The 20,369-nt window shown below is 41.7% G+C and overlaps 1 protein-coding gene across 1 annotated transcript; it reads right to left on the minus strand.

Annotated features, from left to right (window-relative positions):
- Positions 1–3,261: 3,261 nt before the first annotated feature.
- Positions 3,262–4,368, minus strand: LOC146723247 (uncharacterized). Its single transcript, XM_085482716.1, has one exon. It carries the CDS (start codon positions 4,366–4,368, stop codon positions 3,262–3,264), a length of 1,107 nt encoding a protein of 368 aa, XP_085338842.1.
- Positions 4,369–20,369: the final 16,001 nt, after the last annotated feature.

Below are 20,369 nucleotides of genomic sequence, written 5' to 3' on the forward strand. Positions count from 1 at the left end.
GCGTCCAATGGGTTGATCACCTCTAGCCAATCGCTTTTCCAAACGAGTTCCCGGGCCGCAAAATTGATAGCCGGGAATATGAAGCTCGACCGGAAGTGCGTTTATCGCACGATTTAATAGACCTGTGCCTATTTTCGTTGACATCCGCTGCAATCTCTAGACGATACTGAGCAAAGCGCGAGTCCGCGCAGCTATAAATAGGCGGACGTTGGAGGTCAAATCGGGAGTGAGAAAATGAAATTCGTGCGACAACCTCTGACGATACGAGTGATGAATTACGACGACAGAGTACGCTGCAGCGTGAACGAAGGTGTGCGCAAACACGGTACGATGCTACCGACAACTATACGCGCGATCGCGCAAGATTCGCCGTGTAGCGCAACCTAAGGCGGATACCGATACCGTCAACAAATTGTACCTGGAGGAGTGCTTTAAAACATTGATGGTCCAACAGAAAGAGTTAGATGAGAAGCTGGCTGCGTTAGAGAAGGATGTACGAGCGTTGGAGACTGCGATAAAAGAACTTTTGCGTGCGCCAAACACTATCTCAGACATCTAATGAGCGGTTGGCTCGGAAACGTCTATCAAACAAACGTCTAGAAGAAGTGGTTGCAAACAAACAGCTACGATCAGCGTGCTACCGAACAACAATGAGTGGCAACAATGAACGACTCGGAAGCAGCAGCTGTGAACGACCCGGAAGCAGCAGTGAACGACCTGGAAACGGTGGTGAACGCGACCGCTACGATCGAGGTTACGATCATGTCAAACAGGGTTGCGAACGAGGCTACGAACAAGTCCTTAAAGGTTACATACAAGGCTATCACCAACTCAGTAAGGGTTGCGAACAGGTCAGGGACGGTTACGATCGATTCAAAAGCGGCTGCAAACGGATCAGAAACGACTGTGAGAAAGGCTGCAAACGAGTCAAAGACGATTTTCGAATGGGTCAAGGACGGGAGTGAACAACGCTATAACGACTACCTAACCCGAAAGAACCCCGAAACAACGTGGTACGAACGTGAAAGAACCCCAAAACAACGTGGCATGAACCCCGAAAGAACCCCGAAACAACGTGGTACGAACGTGAAAGAACCCCGAAACAACGTGGTACGAACGCGAAAGAACCCCGAAACAACGTGGCACGAACCCCGAACGAACCCCGAAACAATGTGAACGAACCCCGAAACAACGTGAACGAACCCCGAAACAACGTGAAAGAACCCCGAAACAACGTGAAAGAACCCCGAAACAACGTGAAAGAACACCGAAACAACGTGAACGAACCCCGAAACAACGTGAACGAACCCCGAAACAACGTGAAAAAACCCCGAAACAACGTGGCACGAACCCCGAAAGAACCCCGAAACAACGTGGCACGAACGTGAAAGAACCTCGAAAGAACCCCGAAACAACGTGAACGAACCCCGAAACATTGTAAACAAACCCCGAAACAACGTGAACGAACCCCGAAACAACGTGAAAGAACCCCGAAACAACGTGAAAGAACCCCGAAACAACGTGGTACGAACGTGAAAGAACACCGAAACAACGTGGTACGAACGTGAAAGAACACCGAAACAACGTGGTACGAACGTGAAAGAACTTCGAAACAACGTGGTACGAACGTGAAAGAACACCGAAACAACGTGGTACGAACGTGAAAGAACACCAAAACAACGTGGTACGAACGTGAAAGAACGAGAATGAATAGTGAAAATAACAACGAGCAACATAGTTTGGAGAGAAAGGCAGTTGGTAAACGAGTTGCACGCGTCAGCGAGAAAAAATTTCCCTCGAAGGCATGTCATAGTGCGAGGATACGATGATCTGTGGCAAGCCGACATTGTCGAGATGCGTCCGTACTCCCGTTTCAACAGAGGTTACCACTACATACTCACCGTCATCGATGTGTTGAGCAAGTATGCGTGGGCTGTACCACTCAAGAGTAAAGGAGGAAGCGAGACAGCTGACGCAATCGCTGAGATAATTCGAGACAGCAAGAGATGTCCGAAAAACATGCAAACCGATAACGGGAAGGAATTTTACAACGCCGATGTGCAACGACTTATGCGAAAACATGACATTAATCACTATTCGACATATTCGGTATTGAAGGCGTCGGTCGTCGAGCGATTCAATCGCACGCTAAAGAACGACATGTGGAAGATGTTTACGCTGAATGGCACTTACAAGTGGTTCGACATACTGCCACGCCTCGTATCAGATTACAACGGACGCAAGCATCGAACGATTGGTATGCGACCCGCCGACGTTACCTCCGCGATCGCCGAAAGACTCTTGGCTACCGTGTATAATCGTGTAAAAATCGCGGGCCCGGCAAAGTTCAAAGTATAATTTTTTACTAGTTAAATTTTGATATTCCGAATGTAAAATTTTTAGTTTTTCTTTATCCAAAAATGACGCTAATTTGTCGAGACTAGCGCTGAGAAACTTGTACGAATCGATAAACCGTAATTTGATATAATTTTTCGAATTATTATCTTGTGTCAATCTAACAGTCTTCGAGAATGAAATGTATTTTTCCTTTGTTATCGGCAGTAATTCGATTTCCCCTTCGAACGCTGTGGCTATGTCCTCGATAATAAAATGTGCGTCGTAGCCGGACAGATTGTGAAAGACTATAGGGATACAAAATGATTCTTTGTAATTTAAGTTACAATTTGAATGCGCAGGACCCCTGTACCGCCCGGTGAGGTGGCAATGATCGCGGACGCGTGTATCGTCTTCGTCAAACGGTTTTTCACAAATGTGACAATGCGTCGCGGTGCGAAATTTTAACCACTCGTCAGGCGTTAAATTTATCATGGGGACATTGGTCGTTAAAATATTTTTTACGCGGATTGCTAAATTTTTAAGCTGTTCGGCGAACCATGCGACGCAATCGACACTACGGCGGGAATTGTATGCGCATAACGAACTGTCGTACGAACACTGTACATAGTACGCGATGCTGAACACTTGATGGTGTTGATAATTTTTGGCATCTTCGGTCTTTGCTAAAACACACTCGAGGTCTGCGTACACCACAAACGGAAGCCGCTCCTTCCTCGTGTAGTTGTCGAAGCTGAGCCACTTGTCATTCTCGCTCGGCAGCCGGATAACGCAGTTGTTCAGTTTCCCGCAATCTTCCATATGCGCCTGCAATTTATCCACCGCTCCGAAATAATGTAGGCATCTGTAAAAAATAAAAAATTTAATGAAAATTTAATTAAAATATAATTTAAGTTTAATATATACTTACCGATCGCAGATATATTTTTTATGAGCTTTTTTGCTCAGTTGTGAGCTGACGAGGCGAGACAGATTTTTTATACACGCGAAATGTCCAACGCTGTTTTCGTCCTCCACGTACAGCAGATTGACGTGCCTGTCCTTCTTTTTTTCCGAAAGACGCAACGGGACGATGTTCTCGTTCTCGATGATGTACACGTTTACGGAGATGTCGTTTGCAAGTTCGAATTTTTTAATTTGATTCACAGTCACTGGAAACTCAATGTTTTGGAGGTTCAGCACTGTAGTGTAATGCGGATAGGAGGATTCTTGTTCCACATGTCTTTCAGCGGGGTACAGAGCGGCCACCACCGACCATGCGAAACACGCATTGTCCGCTGATCGCACATTAACAACCGCTCTCTTTGCCATAATCTTTTGCGGTAATTTGACATGGCACCCTGCGCGCATTGAATTGTACTTATTTACATTCACTGTCAAATCTATTATCCGCGACAATGCCCAGCCGCTATCGCGTTCCTGGAACTTTTCTAGCGATGCTAGCGTGGGCTCGATTACGCGGCGCTCGTACCACTCGTGTACATCGGACGTGCGAAAGAGTTCAAAGTTTCTCGTGTTAATACTTTTATTGGCACGCTTGTCACTGGACACAAATTCACCGTTGAAAACAGTGTTCACTTTTACACTGATGTGTCTCTGCAGCACATTCTCCACGTTCTCGACTACAATGTCTGCGGCATTTTCCAAAAACTGACGCGGTTCGATGTGGTCTGCGTTAATTATCGCACCGGACAGTATACGGCTATCGAACGCCGTATCGATTTCGCGCCAAACGAGTCTTTGCGCGTTATTGCCGCCGCCACTGAATCCGCCGCCACTAGGCATGGATTCACCGACATGCCGTCTCTGCAAGCGCACCTTTGCACCCTCGAGTCGCGCTATTCTCGCCACCAGAGATTGTCTATGTCCAATCGAGAGACGCGGACGCTTGGCACGGCTGCGTTCTTCCAGCTCTTCGATAAATTCTTCGCACTCTTGCAGCCATCCGAAATATTCGCCCAAGTTAACAACTTGGCGAGAACGCTCTAACAGGTCGCGCTCAACGTTCTCCATTTTTGTAAAAAATTCACTTTTTTACACTTATTACAAAAAAACTTCTTTGCACACTAAACTTTTTTTTCTTGCACCTCGAATGAAGCGTGCGCTCGCCAGTGGTACTATGGCCCGGCAGCTGCATCGGTCCTCATTATATATCCCGATCATCCCTTTGTTCGTGGGATGATGATGCAATTGTTAATTTGCGAGAAATATTTGTGCGATATCTACCCGCTGATAATTCTTAGAAATACATAGATAAGGCCGCCCGTTACCTTCCTGGTGTAAATTTCACCCCGTCGGATCGGATTGACACGTCAGATCCTGCGCAAACATGTCGCAACCTGTATGGATCATGTATCAACCCGCTTGATTGTCGGCAAACCTTTTGTTCTTAATAATTCGCAGAATTATCTTATCTTATCTTGGATTTTCGGAGAAAATTTAGATATCGCTGTAATAGATATCGCTGTAATAGATATCTTATCTTGGATTTTCAGAGAAAACTTAGATATCCAATTGTCGGCGCTCAGCCTGGATTAAGAAACGGCGGCAGCCATTCGTAGAATTTTTATCTTATCTTATCTTGTTTATGAAAACTTAGATATCGCTCAAAGACGCCGCTTATCTTATCTTGTTTATGAAAACTTAGATATCGCTCAAAGACGCCGCTTATCTTATCTTATCTTGTTTTTCAGGTAACATGATCCCCTTATCTTATCTTGTTTATAAACATATCAGGTAACATGATCCCCTTATCAGGTAATATGATCCCCTTATCAGGTAATCTGATATGTTTATAAACAAAAGATAAACTTATCTACTGATAAGACCCCCTCCCCCGCGTAACGTCACCCCCCTCTCGCCCCCGATTCCCCCCCGCCCCTCACCCCCCCTCATTGCCCCCGGGTTAGAACCGGCCTAGTATACCTATTAGAAACAAATAAAATGTCTCGATGAACAACGGTTACAAGTTGTAGATAAAAGAACACGAGAAACAGTTCCACAACAAATAAGGCGACTTAAAGAACGACAGCGTTCAGTTCGCAATAGAACACAATCTCAGAATTGTTGAACGGAGAAAGAAGTGAAAGAAGGAAAGGCGGAGAAGAGAGGATGGTGGGATGAAGAATGTAGAGAAGAAAAAAGGGAGATAAAGGGGGAGCTGAGGAGGTAAAGGAGAGAAGGGGGAGAAGGAGAGGAGTACAGAAGAAGAAGAGGAGAATATGAGAAGCTATGTGAGAGAAAGAAAAGAGAGGAGAATGAGAGGTAGAAAAAAAGCGGCGGAAGTAAAAAGAGAAAAAGAGGTGTGGGAAATAGTGAACAAGAAAAGGAGGAAGAAGAAGGGAATAAATGAGGAGATTGAGATGGAAGAGTGGAGAGGATTTTTTATGAAGCTATTAGGAGGAGTAGAGAAGAGAGTGGTAAGAAAATTGAGAGAAGAGGAGGGGGAAAGGGAAGAAGAAGAGAGAGAAGAAAAAGAAATAAGGAGAAAAGAGTAGAGAAAAGCAATAAAAAAATTAAAAAAAGTTATTTTATGTATATTCTCAAATCACACGCTCCTGAGGCGCCAGCGGGTTGTAGACGATGCGCGACAAGGGGAGTTGCTAGGCGGAGTCAGCTGAAAATCGGCCAAGTTTTATATAGGCTACTATATGAGGACCATGCTTTCCGCGGTTTGATTAAAAAGGCTTTGAGGACCACACAAAGCGCGGTCCGAAACGCTAGTTGTTAATCATTTTGTAATTAATTACAAACCCCGCTTAAAACCTTTTGGAGGGTACTCAGGGTCATGACCTTGACAACATATGTCAAGGTCAAGATAATCGGAGGTAGCTCCTTTAAGATGCACAATTACCACAAATAATTATTAAAACAAATGTTTATTACTTATAATTGAAAAATAAATTCTTCTTTGTAAGAATTTTTAATGTACAAAGACTTATTAGATCTATTACACTTCATTTCAAAAATCACTTTACTACCAAAATGACACATTTACAAAAATGTTTATTGACAAAATTAGCTTGTTTTCATTTCCTTTATAACCACTTGAAGTTTGTCAATCTAATTTTGAGACCCTGTATGTATACAATATATGTATAAGGTATCCATAAAATCCCCATCTCTATATTTTTGAAACGGCTCAAAATTATTAAAAAACCACGAAATACATTTAACTGCGAAATATAGCGAATGGGTATATATTTTATAGACATCCTATATACATATGTGCGCGTGCACGCGTATGTGCCGCGGGTGTGTGAATGTGTGCATGCGTATTGCTTTTTTTACTACGTACACAAATATATTTATTATTCTTATTGCGTAGGTGAACGTGTTGATTTTATTTTAAGTGCAAATCAAACTTTGGGTTATTACTGGATACACGTACGAGGACTTGGAGAATGTGCAGAAAGAGAAATATATCAATTAGCAATTCTTGCATATGAAGGCAGTTCTGAATCATCATTATCATTATATCCAGGATATTTTTTCGGTACATCCAGAAATGTTGTAAGTATTGTATATAGAAAATTTTACAAAAAAAAGGTTCGTGAAAAAGTAAACGAGGTGAAAATTTCTATTCTCATTTTCATCCCAAAAACATTTAAAAAATTTTAAGGATTTTTGTTTCCGGAAAATAAAAAAAAATAGGCGTGGAAAAAGTGAAGGGATGCAAGTGTAAAAAAAGCGGTTGACTTTGTAAAACAAACAATGAACTTATTCTAATCTACCAATACAAGAAAAAACGTAACAAAAACGTAAATAATCTGATTTAGTGATTACGAAACGAGCGACTCCGAAATAATCGCGAAAGGCGATCGGCGTGTAAGTCTGCGTTCTGCGAGCGACAAAAAAGGCACGGTTAATTGTCCGAAAACGATTTGTGCATGTTTTGGTGAAAAACAAGAAATCTGGCGTGGACGCTTCGGGACCTTAAGCCGGGTATCTATCAACCGCGCAAGATGTTTGCAAATGTTTGTGAACGTCACAAACGCTTACAAAATTATATATTTTTATTATATTATATTATAGTAGGATCCGCGAAAAAGAATCGGGCCTTTGGGTGACTAGACCGGGACTCGAACCCGGAACCTTCCGCTTTCCGGGCGACTGCTCTAACCATTAAGCTACCTAGGCCCTCTGCCCAAACTTCTCCGCATCACCCACTTACGCGTTATAGAGGAGTCCCGATACTACATTATTATTATATTATTATAATATTATTATTAGTTTTACAAGCGCTCGTAACGTTCACAAACGTTCGCAAACGTTTTGCGCAGTTAGTGGATACTCTGGCTTTTTATTTAAAGGATTCTTTATTTTTGCCGCGCACGCGCACGACGTCTTGTCTCGATGTTTTGCCCCGGGAAAAACACGCGCGAACAGCTAATCGAAAGACCAGAAAAAAGGGAAGTCGTTGTCCTGCCTTCGCGCGCGTGTTTACGCCGGTCTACCTGATTATTTTCGAGTTGTCAAATTTTTATTTAGAATATTTACGAAACAATAAGCACTTAGCTCTATTAGCTATTAACCTATAACTTTGACACAACAACAAAGTTGACGAGGACAAAAATACAGCGCAAAGAACAACAAACGACCGTTCGCCGCACCGAATATTTTATAATGATAATCTTAAAAAATTTACATAATTTGCGAATGTATCGGCCGCTCTTGAACATGATAAAATACATGTATGAAAAAGTACAAGATTTCTGAAAGAAAATCTGAAAAAGTACATTTTCTAAACTATGTCACAGATTTTAAGAGCATACTTTAGAGGTAAAAATAAAAAACATTTTATATAAACATGGATCCAAAAATATTTTCCTTCCAAGTTGTATCCTTCTAAAATTGGGAGAATAAAAACGAAAAATGTATTAAAAATTTCAAAATTTTAACGATCTGCAAAAAAGTCTCCGAGAGCTACATTACATTTTTCGGTTTAAACTTCCTTCTACAATACATTTTTCGATATAATGTTTTTTAATATATATATAATATATATATATAATATTAAACATATATAACATATATATATACATATATATATATATATATATATATATATTTAATGTTTTTTTTTAATCGGTCAACAGAGCCAAAGCACGAAAAATTAATTATTCGGAACTGTATCTTTTGGTTTGAGATCACTAAGTTCCATATATAAATTAATCTCGAAACTTACATATGGAAAAATAGGCGCGAAAAATATAGGTCCGAAAAGTCGCTGAAGCGGGAATCGAACCCGCGTCTTTCACTTTCCGGGCGACTGCTCTTACCAACTAAGCTATTCAGACCCTTTTTTTCTTTTTTGTCGCTGGGGAAACCATCATGGTACCGTACACTCCCGGGTAGGGGTGAGGGTTATGTAGGACTTCTTGTTCCCCTTAATCGAGCCACGAATGGTTCGACCAGGGGGCCCAAGACCTACCGCACTAAAACCCCAGCGGGTGTCCACCTCGGGCGTTGGATAGGGGACAGCGAGGATGCTGGAATCCCATGCCGTCTCGCCGCCCCCCCCCCGCCAAGCCATCTCCGGGGAGCTGCCTCAGCCTTGCGGCCAAGACCTCTCCCCGACCGCGCAGTCAATGACTGCGCGGTTTTCGTCCCGGTTGCGGCGCAGGGCGACACAGACCCTACGCCGCACCCTCCCAAAGAGTTTGGGGGGCGGGGCCATGGCTCGAGAGCACCCGCTCGAGCCATCGCCCCCCGCCCCCACGGTGGTCGCGACCCCCAGATCCCCTAGAGGATGATCCGGTTTGGCGTTCCACTGGGGGAGCCTTCACCAGAGGGCTCCTCTCTGAAGGAGAGGAACCCTCTTCCGTGGACGGCGTTGCCCTCCCCCCGGGTGCCCCCTGGCTCCCGGTGAAAGAGCCCCACGCTTTACGTCCTCACAGAGGGGGACCCAGGCGCCCCGGCCGGACCGGCAGTGCCGGTCCGCCGGGGACGCGTGGCCCCCCTCGGCCCCCAAGCTATTCAGACCCTTTCGATCCTATATTTTTCATTTGCCTTTTAGTAGATGTTAGTAAATAACGCCGTGATTAGGCCAAGGCGTGAATAAAATCAGAAAGAAATATTTTTATCGGCTCTCAATATTAAGAATATAAATATGTTTTTTTCAAACCAAGAGATACAGTTTCGAATAATTAATTTTTCGTGCTTTGGCTCTGTTGGCCGATTTAAAAAAAAAAAAACATCATATTTATATTTTTAATATTGAGAACCAATAAAAATATTTCTTTCTAATATATATATATATATATATATATATATATATATATATATATATATATATATACATGAGTCACTTAAGGCCGACCACCCGAATAACTTCCTTATTTTTTATTATAGAAACCAATATTTTAAATAAAAGTTGTAGGGTTTCAAAAGATCTATTTATTTGCGCTATGAGTTTGACCTTGAGTGGCATTGCCAAAGTCAGAACTAGATCACTTTGATTTTTTTAAATGGAACACTTCTTTTCTTATTACATATTCTTGTAGTTTATTTCGAGAGCTTTCTAAAACACTGCATAATTTTTATTTTTCTTTAAGCAGTTTCCGAGTTATGAGGCATAAAGTATCTTAAAAAATATTCATTTTACGATGACTTTACCTTAATAATTTTATGCACAAAATAATAGGAATCAATTGGTGTTGTCTTTACAGCAGTAAACTTTTCCCTAACAGAATACTCGCGGTTTTATCCATTCAATCAAACTGAAATGTTATGATCTGGGTTAAGACATTAATTTCACTCCTTTTATTTGTTGTTCTCTTAGCTCTTATCTATTCAATCAAACTGAAATGTTATGATCTGGGTTAAGACATTAATTTCACTCCTTTTATTTGTTGTCCTCTTAGCTCTTATCCGCTGTTTTTTTATCCACGCTGCCAGTTTCTTTAAATATTTCTATCACTTCAGAAAAAGTACAACGCGATGGACAAGTACAATCAGGAAATATATTTCTGTACGTGCGTAGTTTTCCTCGTACATTGACTTTGTATTGTACATAAAATGTAAACAAACTCTTATATGAAATGTGATTTTGAGTGCCTAATGTAAACAATCCGCATGTAGTCTCCGATGTGCCTTACACTGTGCTAGTCTGAATTGTAACAGTGAAAAGAATTATTTTTGCTTTTCTATTATACCTTCTTACTCAAAAAAAGAGAAAATTGACATGATTTTTATTTATGATGAAAGTGATCAATGTACGCGGGACGCATATACAGAAACAAATTTCCTGATCGCACTTGTCCATCGCGTTCTACTTTTTCTGAAGTGTAGGCGAGAGGGGTTTTTCAGGATCTCGATCGGGAGATTGTATTGTCAGGATAGACCAAGGCTGAATATATATTCCAACGTTAAATATGTATATGTATATTGTTTATTGCGAGACTTATACATCTTCAAGTCGTGCCGTGAACGATTTCAATCCTTTCGAGCTGTGTGTTACAATTTCGCCGTCCGTTCCGAGTTCAAGAGAAGAAGCGTCTGTTCAAATGTTCAAGAGAAGAGGCATCTCGATTCCCAAAAGTCGGCATATATATATCCGGTGTTAAAAATCTTCCCACCCGAAATATCGGACCAATCAGCGTTACCTTCGTTTATCGAGCAGAGATGTGTTTTCGGTTTCTCAGATAGACAAAGGATCGCTCAGAACGCGTTCGAAAATAAATAATACCCGGTAAGAGGTCGACAAACAAAACACGGAGATCAGATAATCTCATTGTCAATCAAAGTCTCTCTATCTCTCTTATGAGAGTTTATAAGAAAATGCCCACAGCTCGGCCATTCCTGACTTTTTGACCGTCCCGGTCAACGTTATTATCAAATTACAAAACACAATATAAATAAAATTCCTTTACAAAATCATACATAATCATGCACGTATATACGGGCGCATTTGATCCGGTGCTAGTATTCCTGCATAAGGCCGCTGCGTTAGCTGGAACCCGTCGACGTCGGCGATGATGTAACGATCGCCATCCAGAATTTTTTTCACGATATACGGGCCTTTATATTTTGGTATTAGTTTTCTATTTATTCCGGCTGCCGTTTCTACATTACGTATTTCAACGTAATCGCCAACGCTATAATTACGGGCCGCTTTTCTGCGCAAATTATATCGCTCGGCGCCCTTCCTCTGCGCTTCGCATATCTTTTCGCACGCCTTATCACGAAGTAAGTCAAGATTTCGCTCGGTATCTTTGTCTAATATTTCTCGCAGAGAATCATTTAATTTACCCCTTTGCCCAAGACCAAATAACAAACGAGCGGGGGTCTCGCCTGTCGCTCTACAAATAGTATTGTTAATAGAAAATTCTACTTGGTCTAATACGCGATCCCATTTAGACGGCGTTTCACTAAGTTTTGCCAACATGGGCGTTATTATTTCATTAAACCGCTCGGCCTGCCCGTTCGCCCTTGGCGTTCTTACGGCCGTCAATACATGTTCGATCGCTAGGGCCTTCAAGTATTCGCAATGTTTCGGACGTGAAACATGTTCCTCGGTCGGATATCAAACGACTCAGTCTGCTGTAAGATCAAAAATACTCGCTGAGGTGCTTTACTATTTCCTCCGTATTCGTGGTTTGGCAGGGATAAAGTCTTATAAACTTCGTGAATGCGGTACACTAACCCGTCTCTCAATTCATAATATTTTACGTCATGTTTTTCGAGTTTTCTCTGCATCTCCCAAATCGCTTCGTCGCGGTCTTGACAAACAGATAAAGTTTTCTCAAATGTACTGCCTTCAAGCACGAGTACACTATGGCAGGGACTTAGTGCATTGACGTGGCCCATTCGCCTCCCCGGACGATGAACGATCTCATAGTTATAATTTTGCAAAAATAATGCCCACCGTGAAATCCGAGGATTAACGTCTTTTTTATTGAGAGTTAACCGGAAACTATCACAATCCGTAATAATCCTGAATTTTCGTCCAACAAGATATATATGGAATCTCTTTAGCGCGTATACTACCGCGAGGCACTCGAGTTCGAAGCTGTGATACTCCGATTTGACGGGTGTGGTTCGCTGGCTCCAAAAAGAGATCGGACGCCACAAATTGTCGCTTTGTCTTTGGAGCAGTATACCGCCGAACCCGCTAGCACTGGCGTCACAGTGCAACTCAGTCTCCGCCTGGGGTGCATAAATTGCAAGCACCGGCTTACTCGATAAATGACGTTTAAGCGTTTCGAACGCCGCATTTTCGTGAAATTTGAATTTAAATATCGCATTCTTTCTTATAGAATCGTACAATGGTTTTGCTAACAGAGATAAATAAGGAATAAACCGGCGAAAATAACTAGCCAGTCCGACAAAACGTTGTACGTCCTTGGCGTTTCGCGGCACCGGGTAATCAACAACAGAAGCAATATTTTTGTCGCTCGGCCTGATACCGTGCCGGCTCACGCAATAACCTAAATATTTAATATCCGTCTGAGCAAAGTGACATTTATTGAGTTTAAATTTTAACTGACTCCTACCAGCTATCTCAAATACTCTAGACAAAATTTTGATGTGCTCATCCACATCTTTCGTCGCTATTAGTAGGTCATCCAGATAAATTATTATTTTATTTTCGCGGATCAACAAATCAAAAACCGTGTGTATGTAACGCTAAAAAACCCTCGGAGCATTAGCTAGACCGAATGGCATTCGTAAATATTCGAATTGCCCGAGAGGTGTTACGAACGATGTATATTTCACGGACAATTCATGCATTTTCACATGATGAAAATCGTCCTTGAGATCGAGGATCGTGAAATATACTTTGCCTTGTAGGCGATCGATATTATCGTCGATTAACTCCGTTGGGAAGTTATCACGCACGGTAATTTTATTAAGCTCTTGATAATTCATACACAATCGACAACCGCCGTCTTTTTTTCTAAGCAGAACAATTGGACTCGCGTACGGAGAATTACTTGGACGTATAACCGCTCTACTTATTAAATCATCCAAGATTTCACGCAATAACTCTTTATCTGCAAATGACAATCGACGCGGCCGCGAGCTTATAGGCTGTTCATGCTTGAGCGCGATTATCATCTCGACATCTGACGTATTTTCATCTACTCGCATTTTTTCGAGATAACATGATTTATATACTTCTTTAATTCGTGCCGACGCATCCTCTCCGATCGCCGGATTAATTCTCAGCTCATCACACGCGTGAACAGAATTGTTATCGCAGTCGATGTGCATTAATGCGTTAATCGCGCGCGTCTCTTCGGCGCTCTCGATTTTAAATGTTTCTCCGAACGTAACATGCAATTGCGAACAGTTTAAAAAATCTCTTCTAAGGAGAATATCGAACGCCATTGTACTATCCGGTACTACGTGAAACCTTATCTCGACTCGCACGCCGCTAACCTCCAATTGTTCGAGAAAAGTACCGTCAATTTTCAATCGTGACCCGTTAATGCCGCAGAACGATCGCTCGCTTACATTAGAAAAATGTGATTCACACGGAATCACATCGCCACGCACAAGGCTAATCGGTGACCCCGAATCAATCATCGCATCTACCACATACACGTATTTATCTTTCGCGTTCAGGGGCGTAATTTTCACGCGCATCATATAGGGCTTCGGGAGATCTACTGGGTGCACCACACTCGTCATGGCGGCGCGCGCAAAGTCTCTCGCCGTCTCCGACGTCGAAGCCTGATTTCGTTTCGGGCATTCTCTCGCAAAATGCTCCGTCGACCCGCACACAAAACACGTCCTTTTATTTGGCACTTTTTTGCACTGGGCCGCAAGGTGCCCCACCTCATGACACCGGTGACACTTTCTCGCTCCTCCAGCCGCCGGCGCCTCAATCCTCCTGCTGCCGGTGGTCTTCAGCCCATCCTTGTTTATCCTGGTATCACTCGCCTTTCTTCCATCAGGTTGAATCTTCTCGAACGCCTTGAGTAGATTAATCCCTCCTCGACAATTCAGCATACGCGCCTGGTTTCTTAATTGTTGATCCGATACGCCCTCGATGATATAGTCTAGGATTTCGTCGCCTGCGATCGGAACTCTGTTAGCTAGGATCATTTTGTCATGATAATAATCACAAAATGATTCACCAGCCCTCCAAATTCGCGATTCGAATTCCCTCCTCATTGCCAGCTTGCCCGGACGTAGGCTCCATTTCTTTAAGCAATTTTTCCATGCTCAGTACAAGGTACTCGGCTCTTGAGTAGAACCAAGAGAGGGCACGTCCTTTCAATCTCGAACTGATTAATATCCGTGTAGCATTCTCGTCCAAATTATAAGTGTGCTTCAATAATTGAAGTTGCTGCTTCCATCTCCAAAAAGTATTTTCAGATCCGTCAAATTCGGGCAGCAGTTTTCTAATGTTTCTAACGCCGCCTGCTGTCAACGATGTAACGCTGCCCTCCGATGCCGCGTTGCTTCCCACTGCGAGGGACCCTCGCGTAATTTCTAATTCCCGCCGCATCAACTCCTGCTCTCTCCGCCAACATTCTTTTTCACGCCTCAATATCTCCAACTCCTGCCTCATCACGACGACGCGTTCCTCCAGGTTCAATGCCGCGAAGCTCTTGTCCTCCGACGCACGTGCCGCTTCGCCCGCCGCCAATATTCCGCCGTCCTCCGCAACTTGACGCGAACATCCAGGACTCGAGCAAACCTCACGCCGCGCATTTCCCCGTGCCTCTTCTAATTCTCTCCACACGTTTGGATTATATTCGTTCAACCGCTTTATTAATTCGGCTTTTGTTCCACTCGTGGTCAGTCCTCGTTGACGAAGAGCGTGTTTTGAATCGAATACGGTCATCTCGTTTCCCGGTTCCATTTCGAACGACTCTTTTGTCAGATCTCAAGGCTCCTCTGACGCCAGGGCGGACCACGATCCCACTTCTGATGTTGTAGGCGAGAGGGGTTTTTCAGGATCTCGATCGGGAGATTGTATTGTCAGGATAGACCAAGGCTGAATATATATTCCAACGTTAAATATGTATATGTATATTGTTTATTGCGAGACTTATACATCTTCAAGTCGTGCCGTGAACGATTTCAATCCTTCCGAGCTGTGTGTTACAATTTCGCCGTCCGTTCCGAGTTCAAGAGAAGAAGCGTCTGTTCAGATGTTCAAGAGAAGAAGCGTCTCGATTCCCAAAAGTCGGCATATATATATCCGGTGTTAAAAACCTTCCCACCCGAAATATCGGACCAATCAGCGTTACCTTCGTTTATCGAGCAGAGATGTGTTTTCGGTTTCTCAGATAGACAAAGGATCGCTCAGAACGCGTTTGAAAATAAATAATACCCGGTAAGAGGTCGACAAACAAAACACGGAGATCAGATAATTTCATTGTCAATCAAAGTCTCTCTATCTCTCTTATGAGAGTTTATAAAAAAATGCCCACAGAAGTAATAAAAATATTTAGAGAAACCGGCAGTGTGAATAAAAAACAGCGGATAAGAGCTAAGAAGACAATAAATGAAATGAATACAATTAATGTTTTAGCAGCAGTTGCCTTAAATCTACATGCAAGTACAAGACAGCTCGAACGCGAAAGCGGTATTAGTCAAAGCAGTATTGTACGGATCTTATATCGTAATAAATTCCACCCTTTTTATGTTTCTCTCCATCAAAAATTACATGGTACAGATTTTGAAAACCGTGTACAATTCTGTGAGTGGGGAATCAGGAAACTTCAAAACAATGACACGTTCTTCAAAATGATTCTATTTACTGACGAAGCATTATTCACTAACCATGGTCAAGTCAATTTACAAAATTTACACTATTGGTCCATGGATAATCCACGATGGTTAAGAGAAATTAATAAACAAAGACCTTGGTCAGTTAATGTTTGGTGCGAAATTGTTGATAATTGAATCATTAGTCCACATTTCATCGATGGAACATTGAATTTTGAAAAATACGAAAGATTTTTGACGGAGGTACTACCCATATTATTAGAAGATGTCCCATTAAATGTTCGGCAGATCTTATGATACCAACATGATGATTGTCCAACACATTCTGCACTTGCTGTAACTGTCATTTTAAATAGAAATTTGAAAATCGTTGGATTGGACAAATGGAAAATCATAAACGGCCACCATGATCACCGGACTTGACACCGTTAGATTTCTTTTTATGAGGCAAATTAAAAGAAGATGTGTATCGTGAGGCACCAACTACTAAAGAAAACATGAAAAAACAAATACAACGAGCTTGTGCTGCAATTGACCAGGACACACTTAAACGTGTAACACACTCAGTGGGTGAACGTTATAGACAGTGTCTTGCTGTGGACGGTCATTATTTTGAACAGTTGTAACATGAAGTATAAATATGAATGAATAAAATCGCGAGTAATTCTGTTTAGGAAAAATTTACTGGTATAAACTGTTAAACCCTACCTAAATTAGTTTAAGTAAAGTTAAGAAATTATTTCAACCCTTATAATTTGGAAACTACTTAATGAAAAATAAAAATTATGCAGTGTTTTGGAAAGCTTTCGAAATAAGCTACAAGAATATGTAATAAGAAAAGGAGTGTTCCATTAAAAAAAATTAAAGTGACCTTGTTCTGACTTTGGCAATGCCATTCAAGGTCAAACTCATAGAGCCAATAAATAGATTTTTTGAAACCCTACAACTTTTATTTGAAACATTTGTTTCTACAATAAAAAATGAGAAAGTTATTTGGGTAGCCGGCTTTAGGTGACTCACCCTATATATATATATATATATATATATATATATGTATATACAGGGTGTCCCAGAATTGATAGTAAAAAAAATAGGCATATTCTACAAGTCAAAATAAGGTAAAATTGTTCTATAAACATATGTCCGGAAACGCACCCCCTCTGAGCTACAGCCCCCCAAAGTTTCCCCAAAAAACTTGAATTTTCCGTATATTGTCTAAACTTGGACTTAGAATTTTATGAAAATTGGTACATACACATTTCTTTATGCGTTTTATTTATTTTTATTGTCAAAAATTTTCTAACAAAATTTCGAAGGGGGTTTTAGGGGGGGGGGGGGGTTACTTTTCAATATGACAAAACTTATGTGTGGATGCAATAAATTTGAAATACATTACAGTTTATGACGGAAAATATAAAAATAAGCATTTTTTGACTCTTTGATTTTTTTCATACAACAAACCGTTTTTGAAATAATCGACTTAACAATAAAGACACCTGTATCTGTACCCTACGGCTCAATCTACGGGCAAGTTTTGCGCGAACTATGTAGATTATCTCAAAAACGATTATTTCATTGGTTAAATTTTTGACAATAAAAATGAATAAAACGCATAAAGAAATGTGTATGTACCAATTTTCATAAAATTCTAAGTCCAAGTTTAGACAATATACGGAAAATTCAAGTTTTTTGGGGAAACTTTGAGGGGCTGTAGCTTAGAGGGGGTGCGTTTCCGGACATATGTTTATAGGACAATTTTACCTTATTTTGACTTGTAGAATATGCCTATTTTTTTTACTATCAATTCTGGGACACCCTGTGTATATATATATATATATATATATATATATATATAATATTTTTTAACATATATGTAGGATTAAGTTAGCTATATATATATATTGTGTTAAGTTGGTTATATACATCTTGTTTCTTTTGTTGGATTGCGCGCGTAAACTAGGGAGCGTTAAGCGCGAGACGATCGCGAGGTACCGATCACGAGAGAGATAGATGGATGGCGAGCGAGGCGGGGAGGGGAGCGAGCGAAGAGAGGAACAGGCAGTGTGAGTGTATGCGTAGACGAGAGCGGAGAGACATTGTACGGACCGGTGATAACGTGTCTTGTTTTACTGTTCTAAAATATATCTATATTCATACGTATATTCCTCGATCATTTTCATCCTATACACCCGGGATATAGAAAATCAAATCCTACAATTGGGGGCTCAGCCGGGATCGAGGCGAACGAGAAATCAAGACAAAAGAAGTTGAAGGAGACATGGCAGAGAACAACGACGCAGAACGAAATGACGACGTAAACGACGTGCTACAGACCGACAATATGACGATAGTCCAGTTAAAAGAAGAGCTTAAAAAACGCAAGCTCAAGGTAGCGGGCAACAAGATCGATCTGGTAACACGATTAAAGGCGGCTCTGGTCCTGGAAAATCAACAAGACGAAAGCAGCAATGACGACGTATCCAGCGACGAGAGTGACGACGAACGAGGCAACAACAATAATGGCGCCGAGGAAGACGAAGCACGAGGACGAACGAAGTTTGTACCTACTTTTAAAGACGTCGAAGAGTCAATTGATACTTTCAGTGGAGACGACGGGAAAAATATAAAATCGTGGATCAAAGAATTTGAAGATCTGGCTAAGCTGTGCGAATGGAATGCAATGCAAAAAACCATTTACGCGAAAAGACTGTTACGAGGATCCGCTCGTTTGTTTATGAAAACGGACGACTGCGGGAAGACGTGGAAAACAATGAAGGTCGCCTTAAAGCAAGAATTCGCACTGAAGGTAGACAGTCGAGCGGTGCACAAGGAGCTGCAACGAAGAAAGAAAAGGACAGATGAATCCTATCACGAATATTGCTACAAGATGATGGAAATAGCCGCACGAGCCGATGTCGAAACAAAAGCGACCATCCAATATATTATCGACGGCGTCGACGACGAGGGATATCGCAAATCTGTTTTATACGGTGCAAAAAACATGCGTGAGTTAAAGGACAAATTCGATGTTTATGTGGAAATGTTCGGTAAGTCGAAGTCAAAAGCATACGATAACAAAAAGAAACCGGTCGCGAACGTGGAAAAAAGGGAAGTGAAGCGTTGTTATAATTGCGGCGACAACAGTCATTTGAGTGCCGCGTGTCCCTCGAAAGGACAAGGCGCGAAATGTTTTGCATGCAATAAATACGGCCACATAGCGTCAAAATGTCCGGAAAGTGCAAGCGTAGAGAAAAAAAAAGAGTTGTAACGTGGTACAGTACAACTCCGGAAAATGCCGAAAAGACGTTGTTATCAATAATACAAAGCTGAATGCGATAATCGATTCCGGCAGTGATATTAGTTTAATTTCCGAAGAACAGTATAAAAAAATTGGTTCGCCGACTTTGAGTAACCGTACGATAAGATTCCGCGGGGCAGGTTCGGGCGAGATCGTAACGTTAGGAGACATGCACTTGAAAATCGGTATTGACGCGGAAGTTTACGATATTACCGTACATCTTGTGCGTGACGGAACACTGCCACACGGTATACTTGTAGGATCTGATTTTCTGAATACTGTTGAAGTGTGTATTAAAAAAGGCGTAGTAAGCGTTTCTAAGGTCGTAGAGGATGTCGCGGAAGTATCGGAAGTTTATAAAATTGATATTGTACAAGACGATAAATTAGAATTGTCACATATTAAAGACGAAGGGATTAGAAAAGAAGTCGAGCAATTAATGGAAAATTATGAGCCGAAAAAAGAAAGGGAAGTAGGCATTAAAATGTCGATAGTAGTAAAAGACGATATACCGGTTACACAAAACGCGCGCAGATTATCCGCAGCAGAAAAAGCCGAGGTAGATTCGCAAATTCGTATGTGGCTAGACGAAGAAGTTATACAGCCGTCGTGTTCAGATTACGCGAGCCCGATCGTACTTGTGCGAAAAAAGGACGGCAGGGTAAGAATCTGCGTAGACTACCGGAAACTAAATGAAAAAATAGTTAAGAACCGATATCCTTTGCCGTTGATTGAGGATCAACTTGACTTGTTACAAGGCGCAAAGATTTATAGTACTTTAGATCTAAAAAACGGTTTTTTTCACGTGGCAATCGAGGAAAATAGTCGCAAATACACCGCATTCGTTGTCCCTAATGGACACTATGAGTTTTTAAAAATGCCATTTGGCCTTTGTACGTCTCCGGCGTATTTTCAAAAATATGTGAATGCTGTTTTCCGTGATTTAACGAAAGAAGGGATAGTTGCAATCTATATGGACGATTTAATCGTGCCTTCGCTTGATGTACGGGGTGGACTAGCGCGGCTT

This window comes from Nylanderia fulva, unplaced genomic scaffold (genome assembly GCF_048542155.1).
Source record: "Nylanderia fulva isolate GAGA-0341 unplaced genomic scaffold, ASM4854215v1 Scaffold214, whole genome shotgun sequence".
Classification (NCBI taxonomy): Eukaryota; Metazoa; Arthropoda; class Insecta; order Hymenoptera; family Formicidae; genus Nylanderia; species Nylanderia fulva.